This window comes from Miniopterus schreibersii (assembly GCF_964146895.1).
Source record: "Miniopterus schreibersii genome assembly, chromosome: 1".
Classification (NCBI taxonomy): Eukaryota; Metazoa; Chordata; class Mammalia; order Chiroptera; family Miniopteridae; genus Miniopterus; species Miniopterus schreibersii.
In genome coordinates this window covers 51,195,076-51,220,006 of record NC_138101.1, presented here as the reverse complement: position 1 = coordinate 51,220,006, position 24,931 = coordinate 51,195,076, and the positions used below count along the sequence as shown (strand labels likewise).

At 43.2% G+C, this 24,931-nt stretch overlaps 1 protein-coding gene across 3 annotated transcripts in view; it reads right to left on the bottom strand.

The window, feature by feature from the left end:
* Positions 1 to 24,669, bottom strand: part of AFF1 (ALF transcription elongation factor 1) — a 182,639-nt gene extending 157,970 nt beyond the window's left edge. For 2 of the 3 annotated variants that reach the window (XR_014000042.1, XM_081154619.1), the window contains exons 1-2: positions 24,393 to 24,669; positions 13,196 to 13,269 (exon numbers count right to left, since the gene is read on the bottom strand). Coding sequence is in view for 1 of the 3 variants with exons in the window: in XM_081154619.1 (XP_081010745.1) it covers positions 13,196 to 13,233 (38 nt within the window). In the remaining 2 variants the exon portion in view is untranslated. The remainder of the gene's footprint in view (positions 1 to 13,195; positions 13,270 to 24,392) is intronic. The other variant, XR_014000043.1, reaches the window with a different exon arrangement.
* Positions 24,670 to 24,931: the final 262 nt, after the last annotated feature.

The following is a 24,931-nucleotide window of genomic DNA, read 5'->3' as shown; positions in this document are numbered from 1 at the left end:
CTACTGACCAACTTTAACACTGCGCTCACTACAAAGGAGGAATGCTCCAAGTCCATTACAGCAGAGGTGGTACTGAAGGGTGAATGTAGAAAAGAGAAGCATTAGTTGAAATTTGGCAGAGGTAAAGGCAAAGATGGGAGTACACAAAAGGACAAATGAATTTCTTGGGTGATCGGAGTTTTAAAAGAGGTGTTATTTTGGTGGAACCTTCAAAGATGAGTAAGATTTTGATAGACTGGGGGAGGGAGGGAGGCTGGGAAAGCGAGAGAAAACTCATTCCAGGTTGAAAGGACAGTTTTATTATTAATTCTGGGACCGTGGGCAAACCATTTAACTTCTTATAGCCTACCTACCTTATAAGACCCCTGTGAGGTTAAAATGCAACAGTAGATGGTGAATAACACTTTGAAAAAAGTTGAAAGCATTAGATGAGCACATAATGGTAATACCTTTACACAGTGGAGATGCAACACCCATGAGCTGAAACCAGCACTCAAACCCATCAACTAGAGTGCAAGCTCTAGTGTGAGCTCCTGCCAACCTACAGTCCCTCCTCTCCCCAGCCTCTCCCCACACACATCCTAGGCGACACTGTGACATCAAAACTCCCCACAAGTCAGTGCTGAATGAATGAGTGAATCTTGGATTACCACAAGAACAGAGAAGACCCTCCACTTAGCTAACCTGAAGAAAATACATGATTTCTTATTGACTTAAAAGGTTAAAAAGTATATTAAATATCTACTTTCTCTACCCATAATTAGGCACACGTATCTTGATGCAAACCCTAAACTTAATCTTAATGTAATATAATAGGAAAAAGAAATTAATAAGGATTTTATTGAACAATGAATGCATAGCACCACCTACCCAAACTCTTAATAATATAAATTCCATAACAACAAACAGAAATCAGAATAATTACCTGAGCCCACGGTCCGCAGGCTGCCAGGCGCTGTTACAGACTGGGTCTCAGAGCACAGGAAGGCTACTGCCCAATCGGGCCCAAACTTTTAAACCTACTAGAGGCTTTAGGAACACCACCGAGTTCAAATTCTCCAGGCCCTAAACACTAAAATGATCAAAGGCAGGTCAACAGAAGTGGAAGAAAATACAGGGTGGGGCAAACGTAGGTTTACAGTTGTCCATGTGGAATACAATAATTAATAATAATAATATAAGAATAAACCGTGTCACATACTCACAACTGTAAACCTGCGTTTGCCCCACCCTATTTATTAAATCTCAACTCAGTGCCGGCACTCAGCTGGGGTTTTAAAAATTCATTATCTCATGTAATTCTTATTATTTTCAGGTAAAGGAAGTGGAATTTGGAAAGGCTGAGTATCCTGCCAGCATTACACAGTCCAGTGGGGCCAGAATTCAAGCCCAGTCTCACTGATTTCAAAGCCAACTCTCTCTCTTTGAAGGCAGGCTGCCTCTCCAGGGCCTCAGAGAGCCAGTGCGGACCGTCCTACTCACCCGAGTCACCACCGTAGGTGGAGGATATGAGGACAGAATGGGAAAGTCACAGTGACAGTAAGGACTGACTCAAACAGCCTCCCATCTCACCCCATTCGTTGCCTTCGCTCTCAACTCTTTGGTCCTTTTCAAGCTGAGAAACACATATTTTTCTTTAAATGTATTTTTCAGACAAGATATATTCTCTGCTCTCTGTCCTAGCTGCACATCAACACCTCCATTTTTAAATTAAGGACAATTTCCTATCTCAGTCATCAAGTGCTCACTGGAGGAAAGTACGTCTCTGCCGGATGTCGAAAGATAATCTAAAATGAGAACTGCTACAACTCCTAACCGTTGAGAGCTTGATTTATTACCAGGGCCACCACCTGACATCTGTGCGGTGCTCTCCAGGCTGCAAAATGCTCTCCGAGAGAGCACACATGATCTCACCGCAAGGATAAAAACAGCTCTGAAACAGGCAACTGGCGAGACTCTAACCTACTGAGCTCAGGTGGGCACCGCCTCATCTTTCCCTTCCATCATCAGCTTAGTCACCCTGCCCCCTCCCAGCCTTTCTTGTCCCCACCCACCTTCCACACCCCAGTGTACAGACATCAGCCTCGTTCCTTCACTAAAGAACACGTGCGTTCCTCTGACCGCTGGAGCCATGAAGCAACCTCCCAGGAGCAAGCTTTCACCTAACACTCCTTTACCATAGCAGAAAAGAACAGTCGGCTCAGGATCTCAGACCCAGGCCTGAGTTTCAAACCAGAACTCAGAAAGTGCTTTCCTGCCACCAGCTTCTGCCAAGACAACATGGGACAGGGGTCAAGGACTTGGGGTCTGGGCGACAGAAGGAAGGTGGCTTAAATATCTGCCACTGGTGAGTCTGCTAACCTTTCCTTTTTTCGCCTGTAAAAGAGAGCCTCTTAGGAAGCGGGGCAGTGGAAATGAAATCACGCCTATAAAATACTTCTTAGCACAAAATCGGGTCCCTGTGCTCTTTATACATTAGCTGCTATTGGCATCTGAACTCACAAAGCAGTGTCACGCGGTAATGTCTCCCACGTTCTCACCAAGGGAATGGAAGGCTCTCAATACTCTCTTATCCGTAGCTGAAAACACCTAACTGAAGGACAGCATCTCTCTACCCACCATCCAGGGGCAGGCTCCCCTCCAGCTGTGACCTCTGCTCCTTTCTCAAGTCTCACAACTGGTTTAGAATATACACTCAGAAGGTGATTACCAAACATTTGGAAAGTCAGTAAACACATTAGAATTCTTCGGTGCCCAGTGCCTTACCAGCTCCATTTGGGTTACAAAGGGCAGCTTCTGACCTCCAGTTGTTTAAAATCTGGTCAGGACTTGGACTGACAGCAACCAAGGAGCAACGTGAGAAAACAGCGAGATAAAGCGTGCTGGGGAGCTGGGTGTCCAAGGAAGGGGAGTGGACGAAGGTAGACAGGCCTTTGATTGCAGGGTTGAATTTAGAGAGCAGTTACCAAGTCTTCATTCAGTAAGATGCTAGATTATTAGGGTTAATAACAGTGTTGCTTTCTACATAAACACTGAATATACAGTGTTCAAACACTGTAATTTTGGTCAAAGGTTTTGATCATATGCAAAGCCCTGTACTACACAAATAATAGGAATACTAACTTTAGACTTCAAATGTAAACTTGCAAACAGCCTTTGGACTTCTTTACAAAGTTCTAAGAATTTACTTAAAAACTGACCTCTTTCTGCACTGCACACTAAGGGAGTTTTTCTCTTGATGTTGGGTGAGGAAAGGAGCGGAGGGGGCTAAGCCCTCAGTCTTCCCAGAGGAACAGGACTCAAAAATTCTGCCCCATTCCCCCTCATTACAACAAAAACACAGCTGAACTCAGTGCTCTTCAATTCTCAGCCCTTCAGGCTACCTGCGGGGCCACCCGGGCAGCACACATTTACCCCGCACGGGAGTCCGGGCAAACCAGGGTAACAGCGGCCGCCTCCCGGTAACCATAACAAAGATCTTCTCCACTGTAAGCAGTCAAAACTCCAACGAAGCGCAGCCCCACGCTCACCGTGAGTAAACCCTGTTTTCTTTTAATTAAAAAAAATTTAGAGGTCATCCCTCAGCTTTGTTTACAAGTAATGAGTCCAGCAGCCCCCATTTATCACCCCTGGAGATTCTTTTTCACTTTGATGTGAAAAGAGTCAGGGCCCTTTGTGACTACTCCAACAGCAGTCCTTTTATTTGCAAACGAAAGCCTTGGCCCCCAGTAAGAACCAACTGTCAGAAAAAATCCATTGCCTTTCCCTCCAATGATTTATCAGAGGTGGGGAGAGAGCTGGCTTTAAGACAACTTCGCAGCCAGGGTCCCCAGCTCACACCTAATGCACTCCCGACCTTCGCAGGCGGCCTGTGTTTGCCCAAAATGCCCCTTTTCCCAAATCCCACTGCTCCTGAAACACAACCTCCCACTTAAAGCCATCCCATCTGGAAGGACTTTCTCTCCCTCTCCCCTTTAAGCTTTCATAGAAAGCACAAGCGGCTAAACATTACTTATTGTTTGGGTGTCTGTCCCTGAGGGCACCTCTCCAGAGCAAGGAATATGCCAGCACTCTGACTTGGTCCTAATAGTGAGGTCACAAGACACCCGTATCCCCACATCTTTACCAGTCTCTCGCATGACAAGGAATTGAATGTTAAGGATGTTGGCAAGGAAAGATGATTTAAAGATTTCTTGATGGATCTAAAAATCAAGGTGATAGTCAAAAAGAGGAGGGTATACAGCTGGACTAGGGAGATATTTTAAAGGAAACGTTAGAAATAGGAATATTACTTTTGAAAGGACACAGCTCACACACGCATTTTCACAAAGTGACATGCTCTTGTAACCAGCACCCAGGTCAAAATTCGGTACACCACCAGCACTGTCGACTATTAAACTACCATTAGCAGAAAGACTTATTCTTGAATCTAACCGAGCTTTAGAGTTTAATTCTATTCTGCAGGAAATACCTGGCAGAGAAACAGGGATTTTTAACCTCAGCAGTGCTGACTTTTGGAGTCAGAAAATTCTTTGTGATGGGCCATCCTGTGCCCTGTAGGATGTTTAGCAGCATCACTGACCCCACCCACCGGATTATGACACCTGAGTCTCTCCAGACATTCTCAAAGGCAGCGCTCCCCCCCCCACCCCAACTCCACAGGATAAAATTATCCCTGATTGAATGCCCTGATCAACTACCCTCTACCCTAGCTTCAACCAATCAGCAGAGACCAGGACTCTAACTCATGATTAATGATTTTCCTCCTATATAATCCATCCCCTGGAAGCCATCCGGGAGTCAGGTCTTTGGGCATTAGCTAACCTGTCTCCTGGCATGGGCCACTTCCTAAAAGAAAACCCTTATTTTCTTTGCTGCAAAATAAATAAATAAAATCCTGGCTGAGAACCACTGGTATATAAGAACAATTAAACACATTAAAAGGAAGCAAACAGGTCCGGGCCAGGTAGCTCAGTTGGTTAGAGCATCATCCCGATACACTGAGTCAAGGCACATACAAGCAACCAATGAATGCATAAACAAGTGGGACAATAAATCTATGTTTCTATCTCTCGCCCCCATTCCTCTCTCTCTAAAAATCAATAAATAAATTTAAACATTAAGAAAACAAGAGGAAGCATCCAAAATGTTAATTTTATTAGGTCCAAAACTGGTGTGCAGGTATGTAGGAAAATAACCACACATTTTTAAGAGATGCACATAAAGCGTGCAGAAATGAAAAATAGATGTCTGGGATTTGCTTTAAACTATTTCAGCAAAGAAAAATAAGAAGCAGAATAGACTTTAAAAGTGTGGCACAATACTGAGAAATGTGAAATCTGGGGAAAGGGTATTTGAAAGTTAATGAAATATTCTCCCTACTTCTACTAAAGTCTGACTATTTCTATGATTAAAAAATTTCTTTTAAAGAAGACAAAAGGAGAGAGTAGGCCAGAACTATAATTAAGCCTATACTAAATTAGGTTATCATGACCAATCAGGCCCTATATTAATTACTTCTCTCTTTTTCTCTCTCTCCCTTCAGATTCCCTCTTCTCCCTAACATGTCTTGGACAACACCGCATGCTTTCTATAGCTATAATAAGACCTCACTATATCTATTAACATCATCTTACCTATGTAAAGATATACAATCCAACATCTACTGTTTTAAAATCAATTCAAAGCAACAGAAATGGAGGCACTCTGCACTGCAGGTTATGAAGGCGGCATCATCTGTGAAGGCACTGGAACCTGTTAGTCAAAAGCAGAAATGAAACCGCACGATGCCTCGCATGTTAAATGTTAGTGTAGCAGTTAAAAAATTTTCCCGACCAAAGCAAACTCATTGCCCCATGATTCCCTACACTCTGCTTAACACCTCCAGCTATTAACCTGGCCAAGCTTTTGCTTCCTGCAGTACAGGGAGGCTGATGACCACCTAATGTGACCCCTTTACAGGGTTATCATAAGGTACAGAAAAAAAAACTCAGATTCTGAAATGACATCCTCCACACTTCTGAAAAATAGGGGAAACAGGAACTGAAATTCTCTTTTTCCCAACTCTGCCCCACAGACTCCAAATGGGCCTGATTGCCACAGCTTCAGAAGAAAAAGATTTACAGCTGAAGCCCTCCTAAAAGGGAAAAGCTCTTCCCCAAACCAGAATAGTATAAAAGTAGTACCCCTAACAAAGACGGTGCAATCTAAACAATTGAGCTCACTGTCCTTCTGATCCACCACCATGGGCCAAAGTGTCACCTACACCGACAGAATGCCAACTGCCTGGACTAGTATATAGCACCTGAAGGTGCTATATAAATACTAATTCATTCTCTTCCAACTCTCAACATTAGTAGAGAGTTCAGGGCTGAAGGCAAAGAGAAAAACCATATGCAAATAAATCTGAAACCAACCCATGGGCACAATGACTTGTGAACTTTGAATAATCGGAAGATGACTCTACACATAAATCTGTCTGCCTTACCAGAAAACAATTCCACTCCTAAATACCTACCTCAAAGAAATAAAAACATGTGAATGAATGAAAACACATAATCCATAACAGCCAAAGAGTGGACACAACCCAAATGCCCATCAGCTGGTGAATAGTAAACAAAATACTGAAATATCCATACAATGGAATATTATTTGTCAAAAAAAAGAAATGAAATATTGACACATGCTACAACACAGGCAAATCTAGAAAAGCTTACTCGAAGTGAAAGAAGCCAGTCACAACCAACCACGTATTATACGGTTGCATTGACAGGAAACGTCCAGGATGGGCATAAATATTAAGCAGATTAATGCTGCCTGGAGTTGAAGGCAGGAAATAGACAGTTGTATCTATTCAGGGTACAATTCTGAAATTGGGCTGCAGAGATGGCTGCACAAGTCAGCAAATTGACTATCATTAAAGTGTACGCTTAAAATGGCGCAGAAATTATATCCAATGAAGAAGTTTAAAAAAATAAAGACTATGCTACCTATAAAAAAGACAATACTATGCAGCAGTGTTTTCTTATACTTTGTAATTTAGGACAACCCCACAGCCAATAATAAACATAAGCAGACCACAGTAAAACTTTAAGTGCATCCACATGCCCTGCAAATGCACACACTCTGCGTTTTGTTTTGAAAGGTCTGCTACCTCTAACGTCCCGCTCCTTATGAATACCACTCCTGCAGCAGCTCACTGAGGATTTCCTTCCATCCAGAGCTGCCGCTAAATGCCTCTCTCCTCAAAGTAGAATTAAGGAACCTACTTAACTCCCCTGAAACCTACCACTCTGCCAGCATCACCAGAGCGGTTCACTTCAATAATTTATCTAGCGAGGACCGAGGATGTACCAGGCACGGTGATAAACACTTTACACGCATTATTCTCCTTTATCCCCATTTTGATGAGGCTTTAAGAGTGGGGCGATCTGCCCAGGTACCCAAAGTGTCAGAGATGGAAACACAAGCCGCACACATGATAACAGATCACATGGGAAATCATACATGAAGTGGGCTTTACTGGTAAAAATTACTCAACATTCCTGCAGTGTAGTCTAAACTTCCCAAAATTTAACTGTTCCTTGGGAAGTAACTAATTCTGAAAAAGATTTTCTCGGGATAAAAAGTTTAAAATCAAACTTTTCTAAGCCGATGAAACTGAGTGATTCAAACTACATAAAATGAAGGGAAACAATGAGTTCTGTATACAAAACATTATTGCACTTGTAAATCAGGCCTAAAACAACTTTCTTGGGAAATACAGGAAACCTCTCTATTTCCCGTTCACAATTCCAGGTGTGGATTATTTACACTGCCCAGGCCAAGCCCCGGCTTCAGGAAAACACGGCCTCCAGCCATCAATCTCTCCAGTAAGCATCTGGAAGTCAGGTCCCTGATTTACTCACACACAGGAAAATCTGTCCATATTACAGGTGTTAATCAGCTTAACACCTTGTAGCTTCCTCACTAATTGAGGACTCTCCTCAATTAGCTAGAGTTACACATTATTTCAGACTCTCCTGGGAAGGAGAGCTACCAGGACTACCTATAATATGGTTCAGGGTTGACAAATTCAATCCCTCAAACCTCCCCCACTACTGAGAAAGCTATCAGCAGATCTCCTAAGACATTTATAAGAAGTAGCCACCCTAAGGGCAGAAAACAATAAAATGATGTCCCCAAAATCTGGGGACATGGCCTGAAATAAATTTCTCAACATGTTTTATCTCAACATGTTTTCCCCCATCAAGTAAAATTTCCCGGCATCTACCCCAGCTTTCCTCTCTGGCTTCACTTACCTGGTCCCAATTTCAGAAGAATGTAATTTAGCACACACTCTGTAAAAACTAACTTTGAAAATAATGTTGAATATAAGCTAATTGAAAAAAATAATTTTTTTAAATTTAATTTTAGTTTCGGGATTCCAAGAAGAAAGTGAGAGATTTCAAGCAATAGGTTCAGAAGGGTAAGGAGAACCAGTTAGTGGCAAAAAGCCAGGTTCTCTCTTTCAACAAAGAAAAAGAAAGGAATTAAAAACTCCAGGAAATCTTTTGGCTTTTGGCTCGGAGGCGGCCTAGGTGCTGCTTTCTTCAGTTGTCCCGAATCCAGGTTCATCCGACACCAGTCGCCTCCACTATGCCACTGAAGTTTGACCCCAACAGTCGTATACCCGAGGTGCATGGGCGGAAAGTCAGTGCCACAGCTGCCCTGGCCCCTCGATCAGTCCCCAGGGTCTGCCTCCAAAACAGGTTGGTGAGGACACAGCCAAGGCAACAGGGGACTGAGAGGGTCTGAGGTTTAGGTGAAACTGACCACTCAGAACAGACAGGCCCTGCGTGAGGTACTGCCTTCTGGCCCTGCCCTGACCGTCAAAGCCCTCAAAGAACTGCCACAAGCCAGAAACAAACAAAACACATTAAGCAGAGTGAAAACACCACTTCTGATGAGACTGTCAACACTGACCGACAGATGAGGTACCGATCTTTTTCTTTTTTAAAAATTTATCTTTATTGATTTCAAAGAGAGGAAGGGAGAGGGGGAGAGAGAGAGAAACATCAATGATGAGAGTCATCGACCAGCTGCCTCCTGCACGCCCCCTGCTGGGGATCGAGCCTGCAACCCTGGCACGTGCCCTGACCGGGAACTGAACTGCGATCTCCTGGATCATAAGTCGATGCTCAATCACTGAGCCACATCAGCCTGCTGCAGCAACGATCGTTAGCTAAAGAACTCTCTGGAACCATTAAAGAGATTTTTGGGGCCTGCCCAGTCCGTGGGCTGCCGTGTGATGGCTGCCATCCTCATGACATCATAGATGACATCGGCAGTGGTGCAGTGGGATGTCCAGCTAGTTAAGAAGTACAAAGGGAAATATTTAAAGATCCTTTGACAACAACAAAAGCTCCAGGAAAAATAAAAGCACCTTTCCAAGATAAAGCGATGTAAAATGTGGCATGAATTTCAACAGTGTACCCAGCAAAAGATAAGAGTTCATTTGTCCTGATCAATATGAACCTTCTCTTTCAAGTGGTACTTGGGCTGACTTTGAACCTACAGAGGAGAAATGAAGCGCTAACCATTCTTTTCCTTACTGTTCAAAATAATGTAAATAAGGCTGGTTGGTTTTTCAACTGTTATTGTCAGTTTAAAGACAAAGCTTACAAGGGCACAGGTAATTATAAAATAAAATGTGCTATCAACCTGGACAGCTTAAAACTAAATGCAGAGCTAGTAGTTGGGCAAGAAAGAGAGAGAAGTGGAAAGAGTAAGAATAATTACGTTATCACATGAGACTACAGGAAAAAATTAAAAATTGATGGAAAAAGTAAAAAATATTTAATATTGGTTACATAACATATAACGAATATAGTAGGTTAATGCAGAACACATCGTTATAAAGATTTTTTAAATGTTAAAGGTATTTAAATTTATGAAATAAAAAAAAACATCAAAACGGAATTGAAAACCTAAAAGAGTCTACTGTATATTTAAATAAAATTCAAAAACAAGCAAAACAAACCCATGGTACTACAAGTCAGAACAGTGCCAGCCTTTGAGGGAGGTAGTAGCTGAAAGGGGACAAGCCAGGGTTTCTGAAGTGTCACTTGATTGGTTACACAAGTGTGTTCACTTTGTGAAAATGCATTAACTGTACTAATAGTATCTGCCCTTTTCAGTCTTTTATACCTCCAAAAACAATTTTTAGAAAGAACAAAAAGAAAGGGGAAGGAGAGGAAGAGGGCAGAAAACATAAGCGAGCTCAGATTCATTAGTGTCTACTACTGATAAAACCGGAAATCACAGGAAAGGCCTATTATTTATAAGAACTGAAAAAAGTATTGTCTTTACATGTTATATTCATAGTCTGTCCACGCGTATGACTTCTGATAGCCCTGAGCAAAGGGAGGGTTCACACTCAGACTTCTATTTAGTTTGAGTGATTAGAGCTCCACACTCGATACACATCTGTTTCCTTTAAAGTGTGTGCTAGTCCTGGACCAGTGCCACATGAATCTGATGTTTTCTTCTGTACTACTAAAAGATTAAAGCCTATCATGATTCAGCATTCAAACAAGTGAGCTGTTGCTATATATTAAAAACAGAGCTCCATTTAGGATTCCCCCTCGCTTATCACGTGTACTGGGTATTAAAATTAAAAGCAGCACTTCAGGGAGAGGAGAAACTAGAAAGATAAAAATGTAACAAATAATAAAAACAACTGCTAGAATGTTACTGGCAAAGGGCAGTCACCCATCCTAATTTAATTAGCAACAACAGGAAACATGTAAATAATAGAATGCAAAATATCTTTTTAATCTTGCCACTGATAATACCAGAAATTATACTGGATATAATGTCAACTACTAGAAATTTCTGAAAAAATCAGATCTCCACAAAATCTTAAAATTAAAATTTAAAATGTCTTCATTCCCTTTAATTTTTACCAATCTGATATTTAGGTTCTTTTGTAGGAAGGCCCAGTTTTAATATTCTATAGAATTCAACACTCCCTAATTGATGAATTTAAAGAGACCTCAATCAAAATGTCAACAATAATTTTTCTAGAAAATAACTAAGAACTTTAGAACGCATGTAAAAATGTAACCAGATGTGAATATCTATGAAAAATCTTAAAAATGAAAAGTAATGACAAAGAATCTGATTGTTAGGATCTATAAAAATACAGTAAAATAGTATGGCACTGTTGGCAGAAGAAACAATCGATGGAACAATAGTCCAACAATAGACTCAAGAATGTGATGGAATTTAGACACAGCACTCAAATCAGTAGGCAAAAGATAGTGATTTAATAAATTATGTTAAAACAATTGGTTAGACCTCTGCTTTAAAAAAATGAATAAAGCCTCCCTAACATCTCCTGGACTTTTTCATTTTCTTATTTATATGGAAATTTACAACACATACTTTACACGAAAAGTAATTACAGATGGATCAAAATACTACGCAGTCAAAGGCAAGTTAAGAGGCCTAAGCAGCTAACTAAATGTGTGAATCCAACTGTGTGGGGACTGCAGTAAACTAGAAAACATCTGCGCATTCCCAACTTTTTTTTTTTAATACCAGATCTCTCTGGGGCAGGCTGACGCAGTGGATGTCTGAAGGAAGACGTAGGCTGGGAGTTCTGGCTGACCTGTAGCCTGAGGGGATTCAGCATCCTCGCACACCTGAGAAGTACTGATGACACACCACTTGGAAAGTTCTGAATTAGAAAGCTCGTGCCTGGTCTAAAAGAGCGGTAGCTCTTCAGATACGGCAATGCTCGACTGATGCTCGACAGATGCTATTAAACCTTAAATTTTTCAAGAGAAGATAAAAGTCTAGATTGTTATTAAAAAACACAGGCAGACAGACCTTTTAGAATACTATGAGGGGCCGGGCAAAGCCCATCTGTTGGCCAGATCTATCCCCTAGGCCACCGGCTTACAAATTCTGATTTAAATGCAAAACACAAAACCATTCAAGAGCTGCAGAGAACACATGACATTATTTTCACAATCCTGGAGCAGGAAAGACCTAAGCACAATCAAAACCAGAATACATAAAGGACAAGACAGTTAACTACATAAAAATTTAAAACTTATGTGTAACTAAACAAGCCTAAAGACAGAAGACAACAGTCTCCCCCGGGGCTCCAGCAGAGTGAGGAGTGTTGCAGCCTGGGTCACATGCCTTCTCCGTGGGGGAGGAGAGTATACCATGTTTAAGAGCAGTACCAGAACCACCTGGAACAAAGAGTTTCTTACTTGAACAGAAACGGGGAGGAAGCAGGAAAACATCCAGGATGGACAAGCGCCATCATCTATTACTCAAAAAATATTAAGTTTGAATCTACATGTCTCATACTTGAATATGTTTTTTAATATCGACTAGTGTTAAAAACAAAAATAAAAAACTAATCAGTGATATTAAGAATTCTTCCTGCCTGGCCGGGCGTGGCTCAGCGGTTAAAGCGTCGACCTAGGATCCAGGCGATCAGGGTTCGATTCCCGGTCGGGGCACATGCCCGGGTTGCGGGCTGCAGCCGATCAATGACTCTCTCATCATTGATGTTTCTATCTCTCTCTCTCCCTCTCCTTTCCTCTCTCTGAAATCAATAAAGATATATTTAAAAAAAAGAAAAGAAAAAAAAAGAATTCTTCCTGGCTATCAAATGAGTTATTCTTAATAACTGCTTCAGAATGTGAATATGGACCCTCAACAACACTGGCCATGTAGTATATGTAAGAAGGCAGGTCACTGCATGTGCAGAGTTGGAGGGAGAAATGTAAAAGTCAGAAAATGTAATGATGACAGAATTTCTTTCTTCAGGGCTCTCATGATAAGGTGGATTTCATCACGGTATTCATTTCAGCACATGCTGAATATGCACACATTTTACCAAATCAGTGCAATATGGACCAGTATCTTGAACACTGAATTAGGATGCTGATCTAAGGTAACATCCACATGTTTAAAGAAATGAGGTGAGACTCAGAAAGTACTAGATTTAAAGAAAGTATGTAACCAGTCTAGCAGGTTTGACTTCATGTAGAGAAACTAAAATGTTCACACATTTTCATGGACCAGAGAGTTCATAAGTTGCAAAAATGAAAAGGAGCTAATTTGTTCTTTCAAAAATAGATTATAAAATTAAAATATCACTTTATTTTTGAGTCATAGATTTCATGGTTACCTGTTGCTGCTGCTGTTGACTCTTTCAGTAAACGCCATTGCTGCCAGTCAGTGGAAAGTGACAAGTCTATTCATCTGAAAGAGAAAGAGCTTGTGAATATCAGTCTATCAGTAAAACTCATAGGCATGTCTGACCTGTAAGAAATTTTACTGGAGACAGAATTCAAAGTCCTCATTTGAATTAGAGAATGGTTCTTTACCAATTCCCAAGTTGCATGAATAAACTGACTAGCATATATGAAAGACAAAATGCACTTTTAATTTTAAAGCTGCTACTCAAAGCCATTTCAGCAAGAAGAAAAAAATGTGCACAAGTTTATCATGAGAAGAAAGGAAATAACATTTCCCCAGTGTCTACTATGTGCCAAGCATTGTGTTAAATACTTTTTTAAATGACAGTTCACGTAAACATTACAATAAACGTGCAAGGTAGATATTAATGCCCTGTTGTACAGATAAGAAAACTATAACTCAGTTTTAAGTAATTTGCCTGAGATAACAGGTTACGTCAGTGTCCTCACTAGAATCAGGAGGAAGAAAGGTAGAGTATGCAAGAGAAAGGAAATCAACATTGATCTTTATATACAAGAATTCAACACTTAATAAAAAGAATTTTTAAAGCGCGCCCCAGTAAAACCCAATCTTAAGATTTTACTTCCACTCATAAAAGGTACTTAATTAATCCCCACGGCAATTCTTGAGCATTCTCTCGTAACAGTACTGGGTAGTGTGCGTGCATGTGTGTGTTATTCAATGTGGGCAGATGGCACTCCTACTATCTTATGTTTCTCTAGAAACAACCTCTCTTTCTATGGTTAACACTATCAACAGCTGTTTCCTTTTTCCTTTCTTGTGTGTTTGTAAATTTATTGCACTTATCCTAACTTGCTTTAAATAGTTTCTATTTTTCAAACATCCTTAAGGAAAAAGGTATGTTAATATATTATCTTAGTACAGATTGAACAAACTATTTGATACAAATGGAAATGCTACATTAAACTTGTAACAATTTTAGCTGCCTGCTTGTTTAAGAGGCTGTTACACTTTTGGCTGAAGTTTAAACACTGAATATAGTCCTTCAGCTCCACTCTGACTCCTGATAAGGTCTTTTATCTCACCCTCTATGAAATGAAAATTGCTGACTTGAAGACCACAATGTTTCCATATGAGTAGACATAATCTGTCACTCCTCTCTCTTCCCCCAAAAGAATGAAACATGGATGCTGCAAATATTCTGATTAAACACACTGGTAGAGCTCTAAGTTTTTCAGGGTCAACTATGCTTTGCAGTTGGTCTCTCCTCCAACCAGCTACAGTGGCCCTAGGCAAGTTTCCTAAATTCTCCAAATTCAAATCACGATCTCCCCCACCCCGCCCCCAATACCACCTTATTCTCTCTCACTTTCCCTCTCTCTCAAACACTTTTCTCTTTCTCCCTGTCTCTTTTTCTATCCTGCCTTTCCTCCTCCCTCCCCCATCCCCACCATCTTCTCTCTTTCCCCTCGAGCCCTTCCTTCCCCTCCTGACCTTTTGCTGTTCTCTCACTTTCTCTTGGCATGCAGGACTGGCACATAGTAAGTGATCAATAAAATAGGCATTCATTTTGGCATTAACCTTTCTAATGCTGTAAAGGCTTTTGAAGAATCTGTGATGGCCATCCCCTTCCCAGTGAAGATGCCCCACCTGCCTGTAGCCCCACAGCATTCACCCCTAGGACAGAGAGAGGGCAGTTTGGGCTGTTGGGGGCTGCCAACCTGAAAGAGTGGTCCTGAGTTCCCTCTTTGGTCATTTACTCACTGAGCCAACAAATATTTCTTGAGCATCTACTCTAAGGCAGGTACTGAGAATAGGAGAGTAAAGGAAACAGACTCTTGCTATCATCTGAGTTTACAAACTATAGGAGGCAAAAACAAAACACAGTACACAGATGTTAAATATTAAAAGATGCTAGAGAGAAAAACAAAGAGAAAGTATAAAGTGCCAGGGAGGAAGTGAGGTAAGGCGTTGCAATTTTATATAGGGTGGTCACAGAATGTAACATTTGAGCAAAGACTTTGGTGATAATAATGTGTCCCTGTAGGCTCATCAACTGTAACAAATACAACACTCTGGTGGAAGATGCTGATTATGCGGGAAGATGTGCGTGTAGGGGTGGGGAGATCCATGAGAAGTCTGTGCCTTCAGCTCAAATTTGCTGTGAACCTGAAAGTGCTCCCAAAGTCTCTTTCAAAAAAGTGGTCCTAGAGACTGACAAATCTAAGACTGACTGAAGAATTCAGTCGAACTCCTGGGTGTCATCACTGGCTTGTTGGGTGGTGGGTAGAGTACGAAATGAAAGAGACATTTTCTGAGGGATCTGGCCCCTGGGCACAGCTAGGGACTTGTCTGTGCAACTAAACTTCACAAGTTGGCTGGGAGGCACGGTCCTTTCCAGAGAGGCAGGGGCAAGGAGGCTGAGTCACCAGATTATTGACTATCTCAGTTATGTCTCACAGTAAGGCCAATCAGCCCAGGAAAGGCTATTCAGGTGTATGATCTGCTCAGCTGCACGGAGGAGCCATGCAAGTCAGCTATGGGGTCAGGTAACAATGGAGGCCTGCTGTGGTCAGGAAGGTATTATCCTGAACCACTGCTAAGAGAGGAAATTAGTACATGATTCTGTTTAGCAGTTCTCCTTCAGAGGATCTTTCTTTAAAATATAGTCATGCCCTGGCTGGGTGGCTCAGTTAGTTGGAACATCATTTGTCCCATGCACCAAAAGGTTGCAAGCTCAATTCCCGTCGGGGCACATACCTAGGTGCCGGGGTTCAATCCCTGGTTGGGGAGTGGGAGGCAACCCACCAGTATTTCTCTCTCTCTCTCTCTCTCTGAACATATCCTCCAGTGAGGATTAAAAGAACAACATATATATAGTCAGATACCTACAAGGAGGTATGTGCAATAATATGCTGTTTAAAGAAGAAGTAAACTGGTAACAACCTAATACAAACCAACACAGAAATGTGATGTATCCTAATGGATACATCTTTTGATGTTACATTGCATGTTGTGATGTATCCTAATGCAATGTAACATCAAAAGAATAGGTTTATGCAAACAAGATGCTGAACAAAATGCACAATGTGAAAAAAAAGCACAATGTGAGCCACTTTGGTTAAAAAGAAAAGGCGTCATACTTATTCATGATAATACACACGGTGTGCATGCACATGTACCACACTGCTAGGAGCAGCTTTTCTGAAAAAGGGCACTGGCACCTTTCATTCTTTACGCGATGAATCCTTTATTACCTGTGTAAACATTTTTTTTCTCTAAATCTGGGGGTTGGGGGGAAAATGCACTGGTCTATAAATATTGAAATCAGAAGGTCTTCCTGAAATTTTCATATATTTTGTATTATTTCCACAAAATTATAAAGACAAAATGGAATAATAAATGGAGGGGTGTTTAAACCCTCCCATTAAAAGGAGCAGGGAAGATAACAACACAGCTCTGTTTTGTTTATTTTTAAATATGTTTTTATTGATTTGAGAGAGGAAGGAAGAGGGAAAGAGAGAGAGAAACATCATGGGCTGCCTCCTGCACACCCCTCACTGGGGATCAAGCCAGCAACCTGGGCATGTGCCTGACTGGGAATCGAACTGGCTAGCTCTCAGGGCATGGGACAATGCTCAACCAACTAGGCCACACCGGCCAGGGCAGCATGGCTCCTTATTAAAATGGAGCGGTGCTGGATAGCAGAAAGAGACCAGGTTCAAGTGAGACAGGTGATCACTTTGGGCAAACTAAGCCCTACCAGCCTCAGTGCTACCCTCTGTAAAATAGAAAATTGCCTATTTTACAGAGTTACTGAGAAGAGTGAATTATATGACCTAGCTAAAACACCTAGCACACTGACACATCACAGGCATTCAATACATAACAGCTCTTGTTATTTAAGTCAGCAATGTCTATGTTCAATTTCATGTACATAACACAGGCTATGTCTCATTTAGAAATGTACCTGCCAGGTCTATTTAAGTGACCCTTCTTTAGTCCTTCCAGTCTCTTGCAAAACAAACTTATTTAGAAATAAAAATGTTATGTATATCAAACTGCTCTTCTCCCAAAAAAGCAGGTAAAACAGTTCAAGTAAAAAAAAAAAAAAAAAATTTTTAGTGTTACAAACACACCATACCCCCATATAATTACAAGGAAAGAAAAAAGAGGCCTGGCTGGTGTGGCTCAGTTGGTTGAGTGTCGTCTGTGCACTGAAAGGTCGCCAGTTCGATTCCAGGTCAGGACACATATCCAGGCTGCTGGTTCAATTCTCGGCTGGGGTGCGTACGGGAAGAAACCAATCAATGTTTCTCTCTCATCAATATTTCTCTTTCTCTCTCTCTCCTCTCCCTTCCTCTCTAAAATCAACAAAAACATTTTTTTAAAAAAAAAGGGAAGAAGAAATACAAAATATGACTCAGGATATTTTCAAATATTCTGTTCTAGGTCATTATGCGCTTCCAAAACCTAGCACATTCCAGGCAACCACCTCTCAGGAGTCTTTTTTTTTTTTTTTTTTTTTTTTAATGACATGCTAGTTAAAAGGCCTGCTTTGCAACCTTCCGGCTCCTATTTTACAGAGTTACTCAAGAAAATACTGCTCTTCTCTAAGGTCTCAGCTTCATTCATCAGTAATACGGGGATTCTGTAGGGTGAAATAAAATGCCTGTAGTAGTTTTAGCATAATGTCCAGCTCATGGTAAGCACTCAATAAATAGTAGTAGTTGTGCTGGTTATTTTTGTCAACCGAAGCACACGCTCCAGAGAATTCATACATTAGAGAAGCTTTTCCACTGGACAGTTACGCAGGTCTCAAAGCCCCATGACCGTGACCCAGTTTCCTAAGGAGAATATGAGGGAAAGAGCTCAGTCTGGAGGCTAGAGGATGCCTGGGCTTGTCAGCAGTCCCTGATCAGCCGCACTCCCCTCCCCTTCCCCTCCAGGAAGAACAGTCTCTTTGCAACAGGCAATGTGTCAGAGGTGAGTCAAGGGTCACACACTCTGTTTTCATCTGAATTCTCCAGAACTCTACCCCATGTAGATCATAATCTCCCCGGGGTCCCAAACAGACAGATCGCCTCCAGGTCCCTGAGCTTTCCAATGCCACATGGAGCCCTCGAGCTTAGAAATCCAAAATGGAACACAGTTTCCCCAACCATCTCTTCTCCACTTCAAATATTTGTCCAAGGGAGCTCTGGCATTACCCCAAACCCAAGTACACACCCCATATCTTGTAGGCCCCCTCTCATCATTCGGGTCTCAGCTCAATGACACGTTCTCAGAGGCCTTCCCTGATCCTAACAGCTAACAGTACAGTTGTGTCCTCGAGCACACTCTCTCCATCCCATTAGACGCTATATAGAAGTGTATCTCACTGCGAGTAACAATTGCTTAATTAATAGAGGTTTATATTTCTCTTACAGGAAGTCTAGAGAAGACGGTAGCTCCTGATAAAGGTTTAGCTGTTCAGGGAGGCCACCAGGAGCTCTGTCTCCTGCTGTGCTCTATTCCGCACACTGCCTTTATGCTTGTCACCTCATGGTGCAAAAAGGTTGCTGTCCTAACCTGACATCTTATCTACATTCCAGGCAGGAAGAAAATGAGAGGATGTTGTGGTTAGGCCTTCTTCTGTCAGAAAAGGAATATCTTTCCCCAAAACTTTGGCTATCGAAAAAACAGAACTAGGTCACATGGCCTCGAGCTGCAGGGAAGACAGAAATCAGGACACAAACTGTCATCACTGGCTGAGAACAAACGTGATCTGTCACCTGAGGGTACAGTGGGTTCAGTGTAGTCCCACACACAATTAAGGTTCTCTTAGCAACAACAACAAAAACAAAAAGGGAATGGGCATTTTCCTACTCTAAAGAGAGACAGTTGGGGGGGGTGTCTCATAAGAGCCACTTAAATGCCTCGGCCCAGAAATACACGCTACTCCCACAGACGGCCTACTGGACAGAATTAGTCACATAATTCTGTGTAACTGTGAGGTAGAAAAACATGGGAGAACACATGCATATTAGTAGTTAAATGTTACTGCCTCATCCCCCAGGGGCTGGTAAAATGTCATATGATGCATCACCCCCATCTTAGAATTTAGAGCCATTAAAGAAGTTTCTTGGAACAAACTCCAAGTTAGGGATACTCAGTAAATCAATTATTTCATCTTATAAGGCAACGCTTACCATTTAAAAACACATTTTTTTGTCCTTCAGGAGTAATAATAGGAAATATTTATGTAGCACTTAAGCTCTGCTCCAAGTACTTGCTAAATCTTAGTACCTTTCATCTACCCAACTCCCCAAGGGGGGAGACACTACTGCACTGTTAACCCCATTTTATAATGAGAGCCAAGCCTCCTTGGGCCTATGGCATTTCTGCACATTGTATAAGCAAAGGCACAAATGCCATTGTTCCAGACAATCTTTAAGGATGCTTGCACAGAGAACAGCCTTGGAGAACAGAGACGGTGGGTGTCTCCTTCTAGAGCAAAGGCAGCATGTTGACGGTCCAGTGTCATCAACATAATGTTTCCCTCTGGAGCAATGGGCAGGCATGCTTACTGCCCATTAAAAAAGATTAGGATTCCCTAAACTCAGGATTCCTCTCCTGTAATGCAACCCACTGTGTTTGAAGGTGTCACCCGGTTCTCTCCACATCCCCCTTTGGAAACTGGGGCTTAGGGAACCAGTGTAAGAAAATGTAGATACTCTGGCTATAGTTATTATGAGGAATAAAGTCATTCCCAGGAGTCCATGAAACTGTGGCAGGTGAACTCTGTTAGCTTGAAAGTAGGGTAAAATCTCAGAGCCTTCACAGTTCTTAACAAGAAGTTAAGTAATTTGCCTAAGGCCTGACAGCTAGTGGGTAGCATACCCAAGATTCAAGCCCAAGCTGTCTGGCTCAGCAACCATACTTTCAAATGCTCTGCTATACTTCAGTAGTTCTCAAAGTGTAGTTCCAGAACCAGCAGCATCCACATCACCTGCGAACATGCTACAAATGCAAATTCTTGGGCATTACCGCAGACCCACTGAATCAGAAACTCGGGGGAGAGTAGAGACACATCTGTGTTTCAACAAGCCTTCCAGGAGATTCTAATTCTCACTCTAAGTTTAGGAACCACCACTAGACTGTATATATCCACTGAATCTACAAGGTTGAAGGGAATGGTATGAGTATGTCCTGATTTACATAGGACTGTGAATTGACTTTTCAAAACCTGAGTAACAGATTTCAAGCACTAAGGAAGATGGTTTAGAAGCCCTTGCATTTCATTTTTAGGAAGGTAAGGATCTTTATCTGGTGCAAATAAACACATGTCTGATGAATAGGTCTGCATAATATTTTCCTTTGGAGTCACAAACATATGTCAAGAATGCTAAATGAAAATACCTCCTTTCTCATTCCCATAATGATCAGAAAGAATTACTTAGCCAAGAAGAAACACTGTTTATATTTTATTTAGATCAAGCTGTAATTCCTGAAAAACAGGAAACCACATATCAACACAGCCAATGCAGTATACCCTGCAGAAAGGGCACAAGGCTTTGAGTCACAGTCAAGCCACTTCTTCAACTCAATTTCCTGATTTTCAAATGGAAAATGAACTCCAACTTCTGAGTTACAATTAGACTTCAGTGATATGTCATGTGAGCGCCGGCAAACAGCTTTTGCGCTACGTGAATCTAAACTCCACCTGCACGGAGCTCTTTCTCTTTCTTGATCATGGTGTTATCAGTTTCTTCAATGCTTAGAGGACTGTCTGGCACCTAGAAGATGCTCAGTACTTGTGAGGTATTAGGAATGAATATGAGGTATTATATTAATGATGTAATTGATTCCTCTGGGCTCCACTTTTCACAATAATCTGTCTTTTAATAGGAAAAAGCTGCTCTAACAAGAAATCCTTAGTCATGTTTAAAATGGGCCAGATAATTTAAGAAAATCAGCTGATTTTCTTACCCTGGAGAACACGAGTGAAGGAGTTCTGTCCTAAGGATAAGACAGAAACTGCTATTAGCAACCCTGATGGCCTTACGGCCTCGTGGCTTCAAGTCTGTAACAAACTGTTGTACACATATAAACAGACAGGAATAAAGGGTGTGTACCTACAAAGAACTACATAGTTCACATTTATTTGTGCACTAGGACAGAATTTTAATAAATAGATTACAGGGTTTATGTAACCTATTTTAATAAAATCTGAGATTAAATTCAGCAAATATTAAATAAGCTGTATATAAAAGAGAGACTGCTAAAAAACCATTGCCAATTAGATATCATTTGGAACAGAAACCACTGTTGAATTTATAACTTAACCGGGGAAATATAATTTATTTACAAAGCTTTGTATGTTTATGGTGAATGGAGTTCCTTAATTTGTACTCTTTCCAACATACTTTCTCAATCTCCTGAAAAATTCGTTAACGGTCTAGTCTTGAAATAGGGGAACTCTGGGCTTTTAGCTTCAACAGACATATCTAAGATAAGGTAGCAAATGGATTCAAGTTGAAGGACAGTTTTCAGTGTAGGGCTTTAACAGTAAGGTGGATATCTCTGTTGCGTTGCCATACCTTGAGAGAGATCTACAGGGTATACTGTTCCCTGTGTATGATCCTAATATTTATACGTAAATATAAATACATTTTAAAAAGTGAAAGCATAAGTCCATCTCAAGACTTGGAACAGTCAACTAACTTCAGAAAGGATTATGCAAATTTTTTATAAAAGAGCACAAATTACGGAGTTGAACATGAAACTTCTTTCACTTACTTCTTTAAACATATTGAAAACAAGTTTTTACCCATCTTTTCAACTCCCAAGGCAATATACAGTGCTTTGTATAGCTCAATAAAAAAGTAACTTTTAGTTCAACCAACTTGTTACAAAATTCAGTTAAACCAGATAGGAATAGCCAGTTTGACGTAGTCTACTTACTACTGTTTTATAACCCCAGTGAAACAGTGACTTCTGGTGGCAAAAAAATACATACACATTGTGCATTTGGTTGGAAAAAGCAATGTGTAAAATCACCTGGGCTTTACTCTTGCCATAAATTCTCTGTCTCTGGATGATTTTTGAATTCTAACTTAACACATTATGATTCTTTGAACTTGTATTTGTACAAAGTTGAAGAGTTAGGCAAAGGCAAATGCCAAAGACAGTACAGAAATTCAATTGCTGCAGTAGATGAATAATCCATATTAACTCTGATACGTAACACTTCATTTTCTTCCTGCAAGTGGAAAGCAAAGAGATCCCAATAATATACCTGCAAGTCTCACATCCCCAGCCTCATCAAGCCTGTAAGTTATATTTAGAAAAAGAAAAGAAGGGTGGGGGCGGGTTCCCAATATCTAAACTCATTTTTTTCAAAGCCTCGTGTCCCACTCTTCAACACCTCTTTGCCTTAAAGTGACCAAATCTGTCCCAAATCCTTTCCTTGGTTCCCTCTCTCCTCAATTAGTTGAATTCAAATTGGTTTTCCCTGTTTTAAGTACTAGTTATCTACTTTCCTGCTTTCTCTCCTAGACTCCTTTCATTCTCCTGGGTCATTGATCCCTTAGTTCTCTCCATTCCTTTTCTGCAAACGTATCTTCAAACACAATACTTCCCGACACTGGCAAGAGACACCTTTAAATTAAAGCAGGCGGAATCATCCAGAATTTTCAACTCTCCTGGGAATTTATTTCCAGAATATCCACTCAAGGACTCCTTTCCACTCAAGATGAAAGGCAAGCTAAGGAAATACATTAGACAGAGGAAGTAAACATTGAAACAGGGCCATGCCTAGGTATTCTTAAGCCTCTTAGCAGCACTAGTCTCCCGGGTCCAAAGGTCTTTTTCTCTGCGGTGCCTTCGGTCCCGCTCGGGGTCGGACAGCGCCTGGGCCTGGGCGAGGCCGCCGCCCACCTCCCACCGGCTGCAGGCCCTTCTCTCTGGAAGGACCTCGCACCAGCGGAACCCCCACACCTCTCGGGCAGGCCCTCGCCGGACCTCTTCGGGCCTCAAGGCCCGAGCTCCTCTCACTTCGCAGCTGCTCCAGGGAACACTGACTAGGTCTCCGCTTTAATTCACGGTTTCGCCTGGGGAAGGTTTAAAATCCGTCCGGTTCCTGGAAGGTACATCACACACCCTCCGCATCCGGCCTCCGACGTGCGCCCGCGGGGCCAACAGCACCCCGTCCCACCCTTAAAATACAAAACAAAACATTGTGTCTGCAAGCTCCCCCCCACCCCCCCTTGGAGGGCACACACCTGCCCCTCCAAAGCCAAGGGTCAACCTGGGACAATTTGCGTAACAATACGGGGGTGTGGAAAGTCTTCGGAGACAAACCGACTGGGAAAGTATCAAGACCCTCAAAGCTCCACCCCCCCCCCCCCCCGCGGCGTCTCCAGCTAACAGTACAATAAGGGAACGGACGACTCAGACGCCCCTCCGAGTCCTCTCCCTTTCAATTCGCCCGCCCCGGCGCTCGCAAAGTCGCCTGCGACAGTCACCGAGGCTCCCACACCCGAGAGAACGACCAGAATACATCAGCCAGTCCCGCGCTCCGCACGCGCCGCGTCCCTGCGCCCCAGGTGCGTGTCCCGGGGACGCCTCCAACTTTCCCCGCCTCTCCAGGGGCTGCGGGCCCCGAGCGCGGACGCGCCTCCGCCTCGATCGCCAGCAGCTGGGACTGGAACCGCTAACCTCGCTACGCGCGGGGGGAGGGGTGACAATTCCGGGAAGGGGGGGGCCTGGGATGGGGCAGAGAAAAGCCCCGCTTTCACCCCTCGAGAAACTTCTGGGACTCTTCTATTACGCAACCCTGGGACCAGGTTCAAACGACCGGACACCTATCCGCTAGCCGCCGGGCGCTCCGGCAGATGTCTGGTTTAGGGAGGTGGGAGTGGGGGAGAAGGCTGGGTCTCTCCCTGGGACCCCCCTCCCCGGTTTTTCTAGACGGTACCTGCCGCGCGTTTGCAAGTCAGGGCGGTGCAGGCTCCGCGTCTCCAGAGGTTCCCACCGGAAAAGTGGGAAGGCCACCAGCGACTTGAGTCAGCGCGCCGGGAAGCCGGCGGCCCGGCGGGGGAGAGCCCGGGCTTCCCGGCAGCCCGCGCCCGCGGGTCGAGGCCAGGCTAACCCCCAACCCGGGGGCGCAGGGCTCCGCTTACCTTCCAGACCTTTCGTCCTTCAGCCTCGGAGTCGCGGAGCTCGCGCCGCCTCCGCCCTCCCCTGACCTGTTGCGGTGGGGAAGGGGCGCGGGTGCAAAGGGCGCAGCGGCGGCTCGCCGGGGACGCGGCTCCCGAGCCGCGGCGGGGAGGACGCAGCTGTGCTCGCGGCGCGCGGGCGACCGGAGAGCGCGCCGGGGTCGCGCGCTCATCAGCTCCAGGCTCGCGACTCGGCGCGCCGGTCGCCCCGGAACGCCTGGAAGGCGAGGCCCCGCCCCTCTGGAGGCCCCGCCCCCGCGCCCCGCCCTTCTCCCCGCAGCCGCTCCGCCCGGCGCCGCCCGAACGGCGAGGAAGCCGCGGCCCTGGGCCCGAGACCCGTGGGAGGGCGCGGGGCGCCGCGGGAGCTCCGGGCGGAGCGCCGCAGGGCGGCCCCCGCAGCGTGGGTGACCCTGCCCGGGCTGGTGTGGGGCACCAAAGCCTTCTTGCTTCACAACGAGATGAAGCTCAGGGTCAAGTTCTGCCTGAAAGTGTCAAGAAGCCCC